Consider the following 18,986-nt stretch of genomic DNA (forward strand, 5'->3'; position numbering starts at 1 on the left):
TTCTTTGATTGCATGCCTATCTACATTAACCTCCACTTTTGCCAAGGGAAGATATGAGTGCTTTATCGCAGAATTAACTTTAATATTCTGTTACTCTGCCACTTTCTGTGCCGTTTCCATATTCCAGATAATATATTGTACATTGGGCCGAGATTCTTGTCTTTTATTCATCTTTATTGATCCCATTACTCCGTACATAGAACATCTCAGTCCACTCACACTTGTCGATTTCATCCGAGATAACTGTATGAGACTCCATTGATATGTATATGTGTATGACCGAAATATCCGTGATTCTTATTACAGCCGTAAATATGGCTCATGCCATGTAATCGTTCACCAAACGAGTCTATTCTTCCCAAATCTAGTCATCAATGGGAAATAAAACGTAGAGGAAAACACATCCACATTCAATACTCCAACACCCCTCTCTATCAAGATTCCTGAAACATAATCTCTCAAAGTCGTAGGCCAAGAAGGAGTATCCCAGTATCTGGCTTTCAAATCCTTCCCATTTGCTGCGCTAACTTGTTCACTAATTTTATCTAGCTGTGTTGAGCTGAACTTCCATAGCCACAGTTTGCCAATAGCTTTTGACATCGAAACACTAGCATAATAAGAGTTTGTATTATCGTAGAGAGAGTTTTCAATATCGTTTAAAGGAGCATCGAAGAATATATCGCGATAGGTGTTATTGGAAATCAGAAGGTCAAAGGGAGCATTTCCGGAAGCGACAACTATAATTGGCGCCCAAGTGATCCCACTCGAGTTATTCCAGTGGGTGAGCCAGTTCTTGGCTCGGAGTTTTTCAAGCTGTCGATTTACATATGGCCAAAGATCAATACCATCGGATTTGAAATCTAGGAAAAGTGTAACAGTAGTGTTTGGACTGGATTGAAAGATGCCACTCCAGTCGTTTCCATCTGAATGGGTGGAACCATTATTAAAACTCTCAAGGATGGTAGATAAAGGCTCAATATATAGGCTTTGAAGTGTGCGGTCTTGTGCCAGCGACCATGAGGAATGGCCTACTAAAAGATCGTCGTTCCCAGGTTTTGTTGGAAGATATATGTCTGCTTCTACGCTAATACATCCAGCAGCCAAAGCTTCGAAAAGTGGGACAGTACGCCAATAATCGTTGTGTGAATGACATGCTATAGGTGTAATACCTTCAGTAAAATCTGATTTCCAAGGAGAAAGCAAGCTGATAGAGTCTTCAGGCTTCCGCCAATCATCTACTATGGAACTGACTTTGTTCGAGGGAACTTGAGGTCTATGTCGATGAGGTAGGGTCAGAAGTAAAGATAACCATATCCTAAGAGAGATAGGATTAGAATTTGAGGTCTCCGAGGATCAAGACGTTGAGCAAAAATACTCACAAGGTAGCGATAACTCCGAGCACAATCATGATACCAAGGATGTGAAACCATCGTCTCCTTAAACTGAATTTGCCATGATTGTGTTGTCTTTTTGCTTTTCCATTACCGCGGAGGAGGCCTTTCCAACTACCATTGCGATGGCTAAAGCTATCGTCGGATGAACATGAAGAACGATCTTCATTTTCTTTAAGCTCTGAATTTGTTAGTTGTGATAGTTTCTCTCAATATCACTAATATACACACCGAATGGGGGATTTGCCATGTTTCTAGCTCAATTGTCAAATATTCTCGGCGATACTGATGTAACGACGCAACCAAAATTTTACCGAAGAAGAGTGGTACGAAAATTACACTCTAAAAATCATGAAATCTATCGATGTAAAGAAGATCTTCAAAAACATCAACAATAACGAGTTCCTAACGAAAGAAGAGATATGCCTTGCAAGTGATCTCATATTTTTCTCCAGGGTATCAGAAATAGAACTATAGTGACAGATAATCTTTGTAGTTGTGCCTCTTGACAATAGTGTCACCTTGAAACATGATCTCTACGCAGTTCACCAAACTCCTAGAGGATTAATCCTCTCATTCTCATCATCAGCTGCGAAGACTTGGCAAACATAAGCCAAAATTTTGGGGTTGTTGGAGGACATCAAGATATGCTTATGAGGTACAAAATCGAAAAACGGCCTCAAGAGCTCTATTTGAAACAATAAGTAAGCTTATAAGGACTACACATGTTGTGTACAATAATTGTCTGACCATCCTCATCATATCAACTTGGATATGGATCTTGACTTGGGGGTTTTTTCAATCAACTAGTGTGGCAGTGTGTCTTATGGCGTAAATCCTACTCATCCAATTATGCAAAATTCTGGCTCAGCCTTAAATCCCTCCACGTAAGTTGTGCAACCATGACTTCGATTGACTTTGCCGTGATTACTTGCTTACTCGCTGACAGGAATTTCGGGTAACACTCGCTTAAACAACCGAACTGCGAGGCTGAAACAGGGACTTGTGTTGAAGTACTGTGTGACAATTAATTGATAGATCAAATGTATAGGCGTTGATGTATTTGGAAATGAATGGTGCTTAGATACGAAAATTCGTATCAATTTTTACCATCAATGGGGAAAGATCATAGTTCGATATATGTCATCAGGTATTCTTGAATTTGACAAATGTATCTGGGTGGACTTTAGGTCACGAAAACTATTCTGACATTGGAATATACATGAAGAAATCATTAACCCGGGATTTGGTTATTAATGTCACGAAGTTCTCGCAAATGAAGACAGAAAATCGAAAGCTACATAGTAAAAGGAAAATGAGAGTTCAAGACCAAAATTAATGTGTAAATTTGTTGAATAAGTCAAATTGAAGTAAGGATAACCGATACATAAACGAGCAACTAAGAAAAGAAAGCGAAGTCTATATTGAAGCCACCCAACCTGTCCACAACCGCCCTAAGAAATCTTATGTGCCGTAACACACTGAAATACTCTCGCTCTACCCCACACACCTACAGAAACACAGACTAGACGATATCTACCGACCAGAGACTCCCAAAGTGTATCGATGAGCATTCAAGCCTTCCAATTGATAGCAACTGCTCTCTCAACTAAGTCCTCTTCAATCAAGTTCTCTTCAGTCAAGTCCTCTTCAGTCAAGTCCTCTTCAGTCAAGTCCTCTTCAATCTCGTCTCTCTTGCTAGCAGGCGCACCAGTCCCAGTACAGTAATCATCATTCTTATCACCGCCAACGCAACCGGCGGCGCAGAATTCGAGGAGCTTGATATCTCCGTGCTCAAGGCAGGCCCAAAGGGATTGCTTTACATACAGGTCTGAGGTCGGAAGGTTGTTTGCGAGTAGATTGGTGTTGATCTTGGTGATGTAGTCGCCTGTTTGGAAAAGTGTCAGTGTGAATAGTTTAATTTCTAGGACTGTAGATAATTTTTCTAGTGATAGATGATGATGGAAATTGACACTGACCTCTTTTGAGAAGGTAGGTACCACAGTAGATACCACCGGAGTTGCAGCTCTTAGCAGCGACAATGCTAGAGAGCACGGAAGCAAGGACGATAGAGATAGTAGATAATTGAACCATTTTGAAAATCTAGGATATGAAGATAGTGTTTGGAGTGAAAATTGGTTGCTGATTTTGTGCTTTGTGTTGGATTTGCAAGAGAAATGTTTTTATTGTTGATGATGAGGATAGAAATCGATCATCAGTGAAAAAAAGTCTCTTATATATCTCTGCAGTGCAGTCGCCAAGCATAGATGTAGGTCAAGAAGATGATTGTCAAGCCTCAATGTCCAGAAACACAACCAAACTGGCTTGAATCCTATGAAGGGCTCGTCATTCACGGGAGCATATAATGAAACGTACAACCATCAGTTCATCTTGGCAGTGATAGAAGTAATATTACATTGACGTGATTGCAGTACAGGAATGACATGGTTTTTCCACCTCAGAGGATTTGCTCAAGGCCATAAGGGTGAAAATACTAGCACTTACACCCACGCAGGTAAGTTGTATCTCATTTATCTGAGATCTTCACAGTGACTTGGGTAATGAGGTACGATTCAGCAATAGTAAATACACTGACGTGTTTCGACGAAGCTAGGTAATGATAGCTCAATACATGCAAATGAGCGATTTGAATTGTGGTCGCTTATTGCTAGGTAAACTATGATCTGGACGCCCCTTCCATTTCATACGCTCATTTCACTAATCTCTTGAAGCCATGGTTTTGATATATTCCTTCAACCAACTTTCAACGAAGATTCGAATCAAAAATAATTACAATAAGGGAGACAAATTTCTCAAGTGAGCTTCCCTCTTACGAATTCTAATGGCATAGATACTTGTAGCATTACTACTGTAACTTTATTTGAAGAGCATTTTTATCGCGTTTTTCTTCAACTACTTTAGTGACTAATGTTGAAGTAAAGCTCAACTTAGTCAAGATGGATTACTAGATGGCTCGAAATTTCAGCTGAATGGAGGATTCGCATATTTTACATTTATTGCATTGCGATACTGCTATTATTATTCAATTCTCTTCCACATGATGAATCCCTCACGAGAAAACCGTGTCTCTTCCATTTGACAAGTAAATTTCAGGTTCACCATAATTATATTGCTTTGGAACGAGGGAAGATATTCAGGAGAGTTTTCTTATGGCATTGTAGGTAGAGGCGTTGAATATGTCATTTTCAATCAGTTCTTCAGAAAACATGCCATGCCGTTTCAATAAGTACGACTCGTCTATTCTCCAGGATACTCGAGATACACCGTGAGGTCTTGGCGTAAGCCATCTAAGGGGCACTGCACGTCTTATCGTGGGACAATCCGTTATGGTCAGCCGTCATGTTTACGCAGTAAGGCATAAATGCCTGATTGTATCTGCTCGGTAAGCTTACATGGCGTCATGATCTACAGCCTCCACAATCTCACGAACTTTCGAAGGTAGCATTTTTCTGCGCCTCATGTCTTAAATTCCTCGAGTTTTGTAAATATGAAACTTGGGAGTACTAGCTTGCAGCGGTCTGCCGATTCTTAAAATTATAAGGCAATTTTGGAAAGTTCGTAAAATTTGAAGTCCAAGTTATATGTCATGACGGATTCTCCGATAGAACTTTGGTTCCGAATTCAACCAATGTTAGTCTAATCTACAGTTTCAATACTCGGAGATAGCTGAAAATAGCTTCCCACGAGCGTTGTCGTTTTGTAACACCGATGGAAGTTTCACACATTAATAGTTGATTTCCTCCTTTCGAAATTTCCGTCTATCCCTATAGAAGACGAAGTTATCCGAGCAGCCGTCTACACACCATCCACAGCCCTCTTTTCAGTTTTTCTTTCCAATGATCCAGCATGCATCAATTGCCAATTTGACAAACGGGGTACGCCCATCGCATTAGCTTGTATGACTAAACAAACGCTTGAGTTTTGCGACAAATTATATAAAAAATATGATTAAGAGGTCGCTCGTTTTCTTCTTCGCATCAAAATCGAAGAACACATAAATCCCATCTAAATCACATAAAACTATCCAATGAATATATCATGACCCAGAATATGAATGAATTGAATAAATTGATCAACAATTAATCTCCCTGACTTTGTGGAAAGATGACCTCCCGAGTCGGAGAAAAACTGTCGCTTCACGTGACCTGTGAGAATTCACGGAAAACGGGGGGGTGGATCTGCACTAGGTAGGTAAGATCTTATTTTATCGATACCCTTTATCGAATCATACCGGAGCTCAACTATACATCCGGATAGAACTCATTTAAAACCCTGACATGCTCTGACTAAAAATCAACCAATAAGTGCCCTCAAGTCAAGTATTGCCTACATTCTATTGGTCATATCGTGGTTGATGTTCTTCATCACGACGTTTTCTGTCACGCTTTATAGAACTAGATGCAGATACTTGTGAGACACTATATCTTGCTTTCAACGAATTTTAGTCGTATTTCCCCTACTCCATATGGTTCCGAGATGTATGGCCATGGCTATAAAGATAGGATTCGGTCTCTAATCGATGAATTCTCTCTTCTCATCTATTCAGCATCTACTCGCAATATCACGCACCTAAATTTACAAAAAATACAATCATGGCTCATCACATCTCAACAGTTAGCATTTGTGTTGCACTTGGTATTTCTTTAGCAACTGCTTCTGTTCTGCCAAAGGATAGTCAAGTTAGTAATTCGACCAAACAATGGACGTTCGATGGAGTGTGTACACCTCATGACCCCTCCCCCAGCCAGAAAAGACTACCACGCAAATCCCTACTAATTTATCATCTTCTAGATTCCAGCTTCAATTGATCTCATCTGGTATCCATGCTTTTGGGACTATTCCTGCGCCATGTTGGATGTGAGCCACCCCCGTCAAACGAAATTCTAACTCCCGGAAGTTGACATTCTGAACTGCAGGTTCCTCTTGATTATTCCAAGCCAAACGGAACACGTGCTTCCGTTCCATTAATCATGATAGCCGCTCAGAGTAATTCAACTGATGGCGAATATCAAGGAATGCTCCTCACTAATCCAGGTATACTTCCCGTTCCTTTTATCTTCTCTTTTTACTTCATAACTGATATTTAAATTTTCTAGGTGGTCCTGGTAATGCAGGTGTTGATTTTCTCCTCGAAGATGGTTACTCAGTTCTACTTCCGGTAGTAGGAACAAACTATGACATTGTAGCTTTTGACCCCAGAGGAATGGGTCGTAGTATTCCGCTCGCAGATTGCTCATCTTCCAGTTCATCCAAACTCCGTCGACGGCATTTCGAGCTTTCGGGACCGGAATTGGATACTTCCTATTGGACTGAGGAGTTTCAAACTGCATTGGGCTTTGGAGCGGAATGTAATGCAACAATGGGAGGACCTGATGAGGCTGGGCCACATATGTCTACAGCGGTTCTTGCTACAGATATGCTCAATATTGTTGATGCTTTTGTCAAGACAGAACGTGGTCAAGGTGTCAACTCGTCATCTTTGCTCAACTATTGGGGTTTTAGTTATGGATCCTTCATTGGTGAAACATTTGCGTCGATGTACCCAGACCGAGTTGGCCGTGTTGCAATTGATGGTATGTTGGATGTAAGCTACCAGATTCCCAGCACTAATTTGTCCCAGGTGTTGTCGATCCCGAGGATTATATTTCCGGAACGGAACTGAAGGACATTTACTTGGAGGATGCTGTTATTAACTCCTTCTTCACATATTGTCATTTGGCCGGTCCCTCAATCTGTGATTTCTACACAGGTAACAGCTCTGAAGATATCCGTGCTCGCTTAGAAAACATCTTCATTCCACTCAACGCATCATACGCTTTCTCCCAAAACTGGACAAACGCAACCACGATTCAAGAATCTCTCGAATCCATCAAATCCACAGTCAGATTAACAGCCTATACACCTATCAAATCTTTTCCCATACTCACTACTCAGCTCATCGCTTACGAAGCGACTCTTTCAAATTTGACCATCGCCGCAATCGAAGCTGCAAGTAATATTGGCACCACAACAGCCAATATTACAGGCACTGTTCCTCAACTAACTGAATGGTTTATTGGTGCATTCTGTGGTGAAATTCCTTCAGTTTATGGAAAGACATACGAAGAACTCCAATCACATATCGACACGATTGAAGAGGAAAGCTTCTTGGCTGGAGAAATATGGGCCACGACTCTAGTGCTATGTTCAGGATGGCCTATCACTGCATCTTGGAGATTTTCTGGTAAGTTTAAGTGCCAAAATTGATTAGCTTTGACTGATCATCATAGGTCCCTTTGGTGGTGACACAAAGAATCCGATTTTGTTCATCAGTAATACTCTCGATCCAGCCACCCCTATTGGAAAGTAAGTCCACTCTTCTCCTCTGGCATCGTTAGCAAATTGACCAGTATTTTCTTTACAGTAGTCACAAATGGGCACCAAGATTCAAAGATGCTCAAATACTCACTATAGAAGCTATCGGCGTAAGTACTTCCATATTTCCTCCGTGCTAGCTTCCTCTAATTGATATAGCACACTTCGATGGCGGCCAACAATTCCTGTGCAAATGAGAAGATTTATCGTTTCTTTCAAACTGGTAATCTACCAGGCCATGATTCAAGATGCGTTGTAGAAGCTGGGCCTTTTGGGGTTACTCCCGAGAGTTCGGTTGTTATTGAAGAAGACTTTTAAAAGACACTTGCGAGGTTACGTACCATTGGGAAATTTTCACGTCTTTTGATAATTGATCCGAGTCCCAGTTCAGATCTTCAAATTGGGGAAAAGAATCAAGAGCGACCATCTTCTTGTCATCTAAATTTGATAACACTGATTTAATATGTTCTAAACCTATGGTTTCTCCATTTCCAGCGCAACATTTGAATTTGATGTAATTACTAGGTAGTATCACTGCAGGAGACCGAACAATTTAGCATATTCAATGGTTCAAAGTAAGATTCAAAGTCTCTTGAAATATCCAATGTCAAATTGAGCTCTTATAATGTTAAATATAATGTGTTTTGCTAGATTTGTGATGTCAATTCTAGTTTTGCGGTATATCATGATGCGAAATGCTGCACTAGCAGTACACCACCTGACCAGTAGCAACATAAATTCGCCTCATTTCATGATACATCTTACCTGTTGTTCAAAAGTCTGGCCCATCTTCAGGTGAAATTGCTGATAATATAAATACTACTCTTTTCATCAGGAAAATATTATCTCAATAATCCAGCACCAGGATGTCTTACAATTCCGAATATCTCATCACCTATCCACACCCACAATCATATCCAGTACTCGCCCAGGCAAATCTCTTCACTTCGCCTCGAAATCTCTTAGAAATCCCACTGATATCCACATCCACTCGTACTAGCATATCCCTGAATCCTCAGCTCCGCCTCCGCGATCGCTTTATCCCTCTCAGAACAATTGCTATAGAGCTCCTTATGCTGTACACACACACAATCTCTATAATCGAAAATCTTCGGAGTAAAAGGCAGCGTGGTCCTACAATATCCAGTGAGACGGACCCGATTAAAAGTTCTCTCCAATCTCTCTCTATCCTTATCCACCACCCTAGCGCTCTCCCCTCCAGTATCACCCTCACCCCTCCATCCCCCAACCTCTCCACTCAAGCCCCCATACCCTCTAAACCCACCCAACGCAATCTTCTCAATACTATCCCAGAAACCAAAGATTCCCGTCAGGAAAAAGGGCGCAAGATATGCTCCCCCCAAAATATGCACATCCTCTCCTAAATGTCCCTTCGCCAACTCTCTATTCATATATCTCCACCACCTCGCGCCTCTCTCCCACTTCTCGCTCGCAATTTCATCCTCCGTCTTCGCAATCTTCGGCAAGATCGGCTTATGAAAGGGTTCCATCACATAGAGTCCCGTTACCGCGCTCTTGACTTCCAATTCGTAATCCTCGCATCGAAATGCATCATCTCCTTTGCCTATCGCCTTGAAAATCGTGTCCCATGACTTCCAGCTCTGTTTGGAGAACATGTCGGAATGTTCTTGTTGGAGAGCGAGAACGAAGAGATGGTATTCGGTCATGAGTCTTATGTCGGCGTAGGGTTTGTTCAGAAAGAGTGCATGGGTGCAATCGGAGGGGTCGTAGACACCGATTCTGCAGGCGTTTTCGGGAAGGGAAAGGAAATTGCGGATTTGGAGAAGGGCGATATGGATGTGTTGTTGAATGGAGGTGGGATCTTTGGAGGAGGCTAACACGGCGAGAATGAGATGTGTGTGAGCGATGACTGATTGGTGGTCAGTAGGTTGAGAAGTGAGAAAACGAGCATTGGAAGAATATTCGATGCGATGGGATGGAGAACAAAATCAATAAAGACAGTAATGGATGGATAGAATGATGAATCAAAGCTTTCATTGATATAAACAAACTATAAAACTCACAAAGATATCCACGTTCCTCAATTTGAAAAAGCAAATCATTACATTTCTCATAGCAAATCGCTGCTTGTTGTGTATCACCTGAGAGCTTATATGCGGCGTTGATCTGATGCATCGATTAGTATTACTATCATGGATTCCACTTGCTCGTCTCAGACCGATAAACATTAGATAGATCGAAAAGTCGAGATGAAAGAACAGATATGAATAGCTGATGGAAAACTTACTTCTTCAACCATGCCGATATAGTTGATCACAGGCCATTGCGTCTGCATTCTGATTATTGTAAGCAAAGAGATGCGCTTTGATTGAATGCGAGACGGCGCTTGTCTTTAGAAAAGCCCAAAAATATTACTGTCAGGACGTTTGTAAATTATTCTGGAAGAGAAATGGATGATCTATTTCTCAAAAGCAAGTCGATGAGCGAGTATGTGATTTCCGGGCAATAAATAGAATTGGTAGCCTTGTATGTACGGAAGCATTATTACGAAGACTTGAGTGAATCAACCGTATGCCTTATTGAAGAGGGGTGGTCAACCAATGGGTAAATCGTGAAAGTGAATATTCACACAAGGCGGGTATTACTGATCCGAAGACTGAGAAACATCAGACGAGAGTCCCAATGCTTAACGAAACACGTCGTCTTTTCTTGAATGTTAACTTCAGTGGCTCTAGTATCAACAAGATTCTTGCCCTGTCCTTCCTGATCAATCCTCCCATGAAACTTCAATGCCCTAATATCATCTTCCTCTCTCCCTATCTTCGCTTAGTTCTGTAATACAACTTCTACCCTTTTGCAAGTCTCCTCCACCACTCAAAGACAGACTTTCGTTTCACTTTTCTTCCCGACCTTTATCGAGTATGGAAATCATCACGTCCAAAATATAGCAGAATGATGAGAGGATAGAAAGTAGAAAGTCAACCAATTGCCAGGCAATTTTTCCTTTCTGGAGCATCAAGGATACTCGGTATGAGACTAGAAGAGGAAAGGAAGTAGAAATGAGGGGAGGTTGGTGAGACAGGACAATATAACAGCGATTATAAACTGGCACCAAGTATTGTAATGAGATTTATTGTGTTTTTTATTTCTGTTGTAAACTCTGATATCTAAAACAAATCGTACCAAGGTTATGTTCATACGTATATGAGACATTGATTTACTTATGTGCAATTCCCTCCACAGGAATTCTGTCAGCACCTGCTTCCTCCACAACAGTATGAACATTTACTTCCTCCTTCATGAATGGGAAGGTCAAAACCTCCTTAATACTGTAGTTATCGGTTAAGAACATGACCAAACGATCAATTCCCATACCCCAACCAGCCGTTGGTGGTAAACCAAACTCTAGTGCTCTGACGAAGTTCTCATCGATCAATTGAGCTTCATCGTCACCTTGATCCTTTTGTCTAGCTTGCTCTTCGAATCTGAGACGTTGCTCAAATGGGTCATTCAACTCAGTATACGCGTTGACAATCTCCTTCTTGCAAACAAATGCCTCGAAACGTTCACACAAACCAGGCTTGCTACGGTGGTGCTTAGCAAGTGGTGACATCATCTTTGGGTGCTCAGTGATGAAAGTTGGGTTAATGCAGGTTTCTTCGATGAATTCACCAACAAGTTTATCAAGCATACGGGCATTTGTGAGAGGAGGCGAGCATTCAACCTTCATCTTCTTGAGAACTCTCTTGAAGAACTCATTAGATTCGTCGGTGTGCAACTCATCCGCAGGAGGGAACTTCTCTCCGGTTGCTTCCTCGAGAGCTGGAATCATCTCAATACGCTTCCAAGGGGCAGCCCAGTTGACTTCATATTCTTCTCCGTGTTGAGTGTGGAACTTGGTAGTTGTGCCTCCAGTGATGTGCTTGACAAGACCAGAGACCAATTCTTCGGTCATGTCCATGGTATCATAAACATCGGCATATGCCATATAGAACTCACAGGTTGTGAATTCAGGGTTGTGTGTAAGATCGATACCTTCGTTACGGAATTGACGTCCCATCTCGTAAACACGGTTCATACCACCAACGACAAGCATCTTAAGGTAAAGTTCTGGAGCAATACGCATGAACATATCCATGTTAAGGTCATTGTGGTGAGTCTTGAATGGCTTGGCTGTGGCACCTCCAGCAATTGAATTCATCATAGGGGTCTCCACTTCCTTGAAATCCCTCGAGTTGAAGTAATTGCGAATATATGCAGTTATGTCGGAACGAGTCATGAGAACCTTTCGACTAGTGTCATTCATGATCAAATCAAGATACCTCTGGCGATGTCTCTTTTCGTGATCTTTGAATCCGTAGTACTCGTCTGGAAGTTGTTGCACACAAGGGGTGAGCAAAATAATCTCTGTCGCAAAGATCGAAAGTTCTCCCTCTTCTCCCTTCTCAATCTTGTTCTTTGGTGCAGTTCGTCCTGGGTATCCAACAATACCAATAACATCTCCACGACGTAAAGGTTCATGCTGGCTTTCAAACGCGGGGGCTCCCTCTCTAGACTCCTGGAGTTGGCACATAACTTGAATCTTGGTATCCTCAGACTTGACATCGTAGAAGACAAGCTTGTTTCCCGAAGCACGCTTGTTGTAGATTCTGGCTCCGAGGCGGATCTCCACGTCTTTCTTATGTTCTCCTGACTTCAAATGACCGAAATCCTTGGCGAAGTTCTGCAAGTTATAGTTCTGCTGGAATTTGTGTACGTATGGGTCGGGGGAGTTGGCTTCTTGCTTGTTGTATGCTGCTTGCATCTTCTTGATTTGTCGCGAACGGATCTCGAAGTATTGCTATGAATCAATTGTCAGTCAACATTCAAAATCGAAAACCCGAGAGATAAATACTCTTGGATCCAGATCCTTCTCCTCGGCTTCAGCGTTACTCTTCTTGACCGCGGCTGGTCTTGCTGGAAGAGCAGCAGCTTTCTTTGCCTTTTCTTCTTCCTTTTGTCTCTGCTTTTGTCTCTTCTTCAATTCGGTCTTGGAGACCATCTCTCCAGTGACCTCATCGAGTAGCTTAGCTACGCTTTCCGTTGGTGCCGACATGATTGCGGTTTATACAATTGTGTTGTGAATGAACGAAACAATGGTAAAAAGGTAAAGGGAGGTCGTCGATTTATTTACAAAAATTATGGTGGGATGAGTTTGGCGGGGTTGACTCACTTGTTAGTGTGACTCGCTAGCGTGTGGACGTGAGTCCAATTTATAGCGGCGGGATGAACCACAAACTAAAGTGGCATTAAATAACAAAAGATCGATCGGTTTATCGGGCTGATCTAGCCAATTTAAGTTACATGATGGAGAACCGTTATAGCGGCATCGTGGCTGGTGGTTAATGGCTACGGCGGCTCTAGATAATATCTACAGTTTGAAATAAGATCGTAGATCAAATTTATATACTCACTCACACCTTGATGTAAATATGATAAGGGCGACATCAGTATCAAAATCTAGCTCCCCTTTCAAAATTCACGATTAATCAGATTACCATTATCTGAATACAACATTTTTGGAATGTGTCTCTCAGGCTTGATTGGAGAGTATATGATTGAAGATGCCGATTTGATTTGTATCTGTTCAACAGATATAGACAACAATACCAACGAGCATGGTTAAAGCAAAGTCTCTTAGCTATGTAAGTATACGCAATTTCGACACATAGATCATTTCAATCGTCAGTCCAAAGCAACTTGGAGTATTATGACTGTTTTATAGCTTCAATGTCAAGCTCTAGTACATAGTACAGGCTAACTTAATACTCTTAACATCAAGAGTTATTTAAGAATGCAACCAAGTATGAGGAATACCAAGAGTCAAGATGAAGAGAGTCATCTTGACATTTTGGCCAAGACTCAAATTTACCCTCCTCATCTCTCCCCTCGAGGATAAATAAAGCTCGCCTTTTCTCTCTCTCTTTCCTACCTCTATGGTAAGACCATACTATTCTGTTATTGCAAGAACAAGCACCCAGAAATCTTTTGCTCTTTTGATATCATATACCTCGATTTATAGATAAATGGAAATATATCAATAGTATCACCTAAAAGATATCTAAAGTACAAGCTAGCCATTCGCCTGATTTCATGGGTATCACGCGCTGGATGAATGAACCATATTCCCAAAACAAAAACGTACCCATTCGTAAGACAAACCCATCTCTCATTCCTACCCTCCACATTACATACCACGCCTCTGTATCATATGTCCTACACCTCGGACCATAATTGCTATTACATCCCCCCTATAGCTCACTACAACACACGCTTCCACTCCCTGGCATTTACCCAACTCCACTCATTGATCAATCTCGCTAAGGTTTCTCAAGAACTTAACCCTCGCATGAATTCTCTCATCACCATGTTTTTCCCTAACTCTCTCGTACTCTTTGCCTTTCCTCCTCTCTAACGCATCATCATCTCTTTTAGTCCAGACTCCTGCTAAATCGTCCGGTATCCCGTGTCCCATTTGCAATTGGTTCATAACCGGACTTGCAATATCAAAGTCATAAGTTGATGCCATTAGAGCGTCGTAAATAATATCTTGGGAATAGCCAAGGTCAATGTATTTAGCGAACTCAATATCAACAATGTCCTGTGAATCTGCTTCTGCTTCTGCTTCCGCTTCCGACTCTGCAGATGAATCTCGAGATAAGTCAATAATGGGGCCTGGAGTCCTTTTCCTCCGGACTGGAGTTGGAGATACTGTTGGGGATTGATTATCAATGTCTGGGTAATAGAAATCTTGCGTCTCTGGCTCGATTGTGAGGGTTTTTGCTGAAGCTTTTCGAATTAATTCTCGTGGTTTCTTTTGCTGAATACGAAGAATTCTTTCACGAGCTTCACGGTCGCTATCATCCTCACTGCTACCACCATTATCATTCTCGTTAATTTGGTATTTGAGCGGCGATATATGACGGGGTGGCTGTGTAGCATTGAAAATATGTTCTGGAGTCGATGGAATCTCTACCTCTTTACCTTTACCCTTATCGGCCCTAACACGCTTAGCTTTACGCTTAGAATTGATTGATGAAGATTCGCTAAGGTTGGATAATCCATCGGAGTCAATCGCACGCTTCTTGGTTGACATAGTTGAAAATTGCTTAGAATTTTTTAATGGTGGTAGTTCAATAACTTCATCGTCATCCTCTACATCCCTTTCGTGATCAGAGGGTCTTTGAACACTGCGTGTAATTGTATCAGCAAGCTGTGAGGCTATCAAAGTCTCATCTTGCGAGGCCGCAAACATAAGGATACTCTGCGGATCACTTTCTTCTTCGGTTACGACTCTTTCGAATTCAGATAGAATTTCATCATAACAGCTCTTCAAATCTTGCGCAGCCTTGGAACGATTGGCAATAGGGAAGCTTAATCTATCAGCTACCTCTTGCCATCGACTTTCTGCGTTTATCATTTCAAAGCCGCCAAATACTATAACGATTTGCCAAAGTCTGAAGAGAGAAATTTGTTTTCCACGAATTCTGGGATTGAAAATTGGTTCTTCTTCATCCTCTTCACAGAATTGTTTTAGGGTTAGCGTGAAGTAGTCCTCTTCGGTCGTCAGCGATTTCATAAAAGGTCTTTGTTCCAAATCAAATTCCTGCGGTGCTGCCTCTGGCGTCTTTGGTTCTTGATCGACTTTTGCTTTAACGTTGCGAGAAGGTGTAACAGAAATTCGAGCAGTGGCTTTTACCAAGGCTTCTTTAGACTGTGGCGTAGAATGCTTCGTTTTTGTGGTTGCTTCTGGTGTGCTTAATTTTGGATCACCTCTTGATTTAAGGTTGCCAGAGGACGCAACCGAGCTTTCAATAGCAGTGTCTGGTGAGGTTTTCTTCTGCTTATAGGTAGAATGCTTTGTTCGTGTCGAGGCTTCAGGTGTCTTTGGTTTTGGATCAACTCTTGATGCTGCATTGTGAGCCGTAGCGGAGCTTCTGGAAGTAGTCTTCACAGAGGTTCTCTCCGTCTTTTTGGTAGAATAATTCGTTTGCGCGGAATCTTTGGTACTTCTACCACTTGGGGGACCAGAAACTTGCCGAATCGATGGAGATGATACAGACTTAACAGTTGTCTCTGTCTTCTTTCTCCTAATTTTCATCTCTCGGGGGCGAAAGTCTTCATGGAAATAGTTTCGCCATTCTTGAGCAGGATGACGCCCATTCTGGAAATTTTCATATGAGCGGGATTTCGTGTAGATTAACAGATGTCAAGCTTACCCTTTCAGTCCACAGCTCCCAAGCCTCAATTTCTTTGGATGAATCTAGGTTGCAAATATACTCAAACTCTTCTCGTAAGAGATCGTCATCCTCTTTTGTAAAAAGTCCTCCAGCCACGGGTTTTTCTATCCTCGTCTCGGGGGATGAGACCTTTGAGACTATTGGTCGAGGTGGCGGTCGAGAGCTCGTGTGTTTTGGCGGAGCTGACGAGGCAGGAACTGCGACTGTTCCACCCAGCACCGCAGACTGTGCGCGTTCATGAGAAACTCTTGTTGCAACAGGCTTAGCTAGCCCCTTTCCAGCAGATTTTTTTTCCCTGCTGGGACATGGTAAATTGTCATCGCGCTTATAATGTAGGTTCCCTGCCTCATAAATGGGCAGAAGATGCCTCTTCCAATGATCTAGCCAGGATTGATATGTATGATGAGGATACTGCGATAAAGATTAATCTAGATTCAATGTAAATTATCTGAATATCAGGAAAAAGTTTCCATACTCGTTCTGCTAATTCCTTGTATAATTCGTTACCCTTGGTAGATCGTCCCAAACGTTCTCCCTCCAAGACCCATTGGGTCAATATTCGATCATCCTCGGCTGTAAAAGGTGTGCGCGTAGATTTCGCGGGTTGTGCATTTGCTCGTTCTGATGCTCGTTCTGCTGCACCACATCGATATTCTTCCATGCCCACCAATTTCCCAGCCTTCGCAGAATCTTCAATAAACTTCCATGAAATGGATCCTGGCGGCGCATCTTTTCGCGCACCATCTGCGATTATAATCTCGGCATTCTTTTCGATTTTTTCGACTTCACCCCCGTTTGACTGTCGCAATCATTAACATGCTTCTTTCTCTTCCATTTTAAAGACGCTCTTACTCGAATTATCTCAACCCATCTTGAGCGCATAGGAACTCGCTGAAGAATAAAGAATTTCATTCCTTCAAAAAGGACTCCTCCACCCCCAACACCATCATATACAATAGAAGCCATGGCTTTGGCCTTTGCGACTGGAGAGGGATTGTCGGTCGCAAGTCGTTTGAGAAGAGTAAATATAATCGGAAGGAAAAATGTGTCAAAGGAAACGTTTGAAAGAAGCGAGTGCCCTCAAAACATGCATTGATTTAACTGTTTGTCATTGATTGGCTCCATACAAGTAAATTCTGGTGTATAAAGGATTGTTTCTTGTCGCAAATTATGTGATGTTAACCTTTGACGCGCTCAGAAAGCCAACACTCCGCGCGCGATCAGCTGATAACCCCTACAAATAAGATCGGGCTTGGCAAAGATTACGTACCGAAGCAAAGGCTAACAACTTTGAAACTCTTGATGCTCACGTAAACTGTAATATCATGAATTTCTACGTAGACTGTGTTGATTAATTTGCTTTCTTCCCTTTACACTCATTTTTTAGAAAATAGAAGACAATTAATTTTACTCAAAAATGGGTACTGTTCGGAATATTGCAATAGCTGTTCTAGTTCTATCCTTCTTCACATTCGTTGCTTTCTTCGGCAGGCTTCCAGCACTGAGGTATCACCGCTGTTCAATCTCCTTATGTTTCACACACTCACAACTTGATAGGAATACACCAATAGGTATTTTACATCGAGTATTATGGGTACACATTCCTCGTGGTTTCAGAGCTGCAGATGAGAGGTTAACCAATGGTCGTCTCAGTGCTTCGGTGGGAAGACTGGCTCATACATTATGGAATGATCGTCATCCTGTTGTTATGGTAAGATTGGTTTTCTTTTAACTCGAGAGAGCATGAAGTCAAGTGACTTTTGTATTGTTCATCGAGAAGCGTATACCTCCAAGTGATATGGGTCGAATACATCCAACCTACAACGAAGGGTTGGAATGGCAATACATGACTTTCTTGCAGTTCGTGGTACGCTGTTTGTTTCTGATTCGCGGGAGTGAAGAGTCCTTAGCCATGCTAACTGAGGTCAAGATATTCTTCATTCTTCTACTTTCCGTGTCCGAGATTATGTTCTTGCCTTCAGCATGGTCATTCATGAGCACATCTCGCAGAATAAAGGCAATTATTGCTTTGACATTACCATATGTCTTCCTCTATCTAGCTGCTTCTTGTGATCCAGGATATATTACACCTTCGAATCACGTCCATCAAATGAGTATTTACCCTTATGACTATACCATTTTCCATCCCGGAAATCCCTGTCGAACATGTCGTCTACTCAAACCTGCCAGATCCAAGCATTGTCATGTTTGTAAACATTGCATCGCAAAATGCGATCACCATTGTGTCTTCATCAACAATTGCGTTGGTTACAACAACCACCATTGGTTTCTCCTCCTTCTTTTCACGACTGGAAATCTCACCACTTATGCTGTCTACATCGGAAACTCCATTCTTTCCACTTTCATCGTCGTCGTATATCCAGACTGGTCTTTTCTAGGATTCGGTTTTACCTGGTCTCGTTACTTCTCAATTTGGGGATGGGCACTACAAGAACATACCCGAATTGGTTCCATAACTCTCTTATGTTTCCTCATCACTCCCTTAGTCTATGGACTTTTTTTCTTTCACATATATTTAATTTGGTGCGGTACCACCACCAACGAAAGTCAGAAATGGTCCGACTGGGATATCGAAATGGCTGAGGGATATGTCTTCAAACGCGCTCTCTCCGAAAATCGAGAGAAGAATTTACGAATAGAACCACCGTGGACACATTGGCCAGCAGAAAGTCAACAGATCGTTTTGCGTACAGCTGATGGACAGGATCCTGTCGGAGCAATCGGAGATGGAGAATGGCAACGCGTATGGGGTTTGAGGGATGTTGAGAATTTATATGACATTGGGTTTGTAGATAATCTGAAAGATGTATTTATTGGGCGGCAGGGTGTGTATCACGTACCAGATAGAGAGGCCGATGTGCCGTTGGAGACACCGAGGGGTTCAAGTTCAGAGCCAACGAGTGCGTAGTATTTATGTAGATCGAGATTACAATCATGA

General features: G+C 41.9%; 7 protein-coding genes across 7 annotated transcripts; 2 read left to right on the forward strand and 5 right to left on the reverse strand.

The window, feature by feature from the left end:
* Positions 1-336: 336 nt before the first annotated feature.
* Positions 337-1,641, reverse strand: EAE98_009439 (uncharacterized protein; the record flags this gene model as incomplete). The annotated part of the gene is made up of 3 exons (XM_038957060.1): positions 337-1,315; positions 1,380-1,572; positions 1,623-1,641. 3 exons carry the CDS (start codon positions 1,639-1,641, stop codon positions 337-339), a joined length of 1,191 nt encoding a protein of 396 aa, XP_038806533.1.
* Positions 1,642-2,715: 1,074 nt separating this feature from the next.
* EAE98_009440 (uncharacterized protein) lies at positions 2,716-3,557 on the reverse strand. Its single transcript, XM_038957061.1, has 2 exons — positions 3,371-3,557; positions 2,716-3,279 (listed from the first exon to the last, which is right to left on the reverse strand). Exons 1-2 carry the CDS (start codon positions 3,483-3,485, stop codon positions 2,966-2,968), a joined length of 429 nt encoding a protein of 142 aa, XP_038806534.1. The 5' UTR covers positions 3,486-3,557; the 3' UTR covers positions 2,716-2,965.
* A 2,447-nt stretch (positions 3,558-6,004) lies between these two features.
* On the forward strand, positions 6,005-8,306 carry EAE98_009441 (uncharacterized protein; the record flags this gene model as incomplete). Its single annotated transcript, XM_038957062.1, has 8 exons — positions 6,005-6,127; positions 6,204-6,269; positions 6,329-6,446; positions 6,509-6,985; positions 7,033-7,635; positions 7,682-7,757; positions 7,816-7,876; positions 7,926-8,306. 8 exons carry the CDS (start codon positions 6,005-6,007, stop codon positions 8,082-8,084), a joined length of 1,683 nt encoding a protein of 560 aa, XP_038806535.1. The 3' UTR covers positions 8,085-8,306.
* A 422-nt stretch (positions 8,307-8,728) lies between these two features.
* EAE98_009442 (uncharacterized protein) lies at positions 8,729-10,083 on the reverse strand (the record flags this gene model as incomplete). Its single annotated transcript, XM_038957063.1, has 3 exons — positions 8,729-9,657; positions 9,812-9,914; positions 10,036-10,083. The coding sequence occupies 3 exons, from the start codon at positions 10,081-10,083 to the stop codon at positions 8,729-8,731; spliced, it is 1,080 nt and encodes a 359-aa protein (XP_038806536.1).
* An 882-nt stretch (positions 10,084-10,965) lies between these two features.
* EAE98_009443 (uncharacterized protein) lies at positions 10,966-12,843 on the reverse strand (the record flags this gene model as incomplete). Its single annotated transcript, XM_038957064.1, has 2 exons — positions 10,966-12,588; positions 12,643-12,843. 2 exons carry the CDS (start codon positions 12,841-12,843, stop codon positions 10,966-10,968), a joined length of 1,824 nt encoding a protein of 607 aa, XP_038806537.1.
* A 1,248-nt stretch (positions 12,844-14,091) lies between these two features.
* On the reverse strand, positions 14,092-17,211 carry EAE98_009444 (uncharacterized protein; the record flags this gene model as incomplete). Its single annotated transcript, XM_038957065.1, has 4 exons — positions 16,880-17,211; positions 16,503-16,826; positions 16,007-16,438; positions 14,092-15,951 (listed from the first exon to the last, which is right to left on the reverse strand). Exons 1-4 carry the CDS (start codon positions 16,991-16,993, stop codon positions 14,092-14,094), a joined length of 2,730 nt encoding a protein of 909 aa, XP_038806538.1. The 5' UTR covers positions 16,994-17,211.
* Positions 17,212-17,444: 233 nt separating this feature from the next.
* Positions 17,445-18,956, forward strand: EAE98_009445 (uncharacterized protein; the record flags this gene model as incomplete). The annotated part of the gene is made up of 3 exons (XM_038957066.1): positions 17,445-17,533; positions 17,585-17,738; positions 17,958-18,956. The coding sequence occupies 3 exons, from the start codon at positions 17,445-17,447 to the stop codon at positions 18,954-18,956; spliced, it is 1,242 nt and encodes a 413-aa protein (XP_038806539.1).
* Positions 18,957-18,986: the final 30 nt, after the last annotated feature.

This window comes from Botrytis deweyae (genome assembly GCF_014898535.1).
Source record: "Botrytis deweyae strain B1 chromosome Unknown BDEW_028, whole genome shotgun sequence".
NCBI lineage: Eukaryota > Fungi > Ascomycota > Leotiomycetes > Helotiales > Sclerotiniaceae > Botrytis > Botrytis deweyae.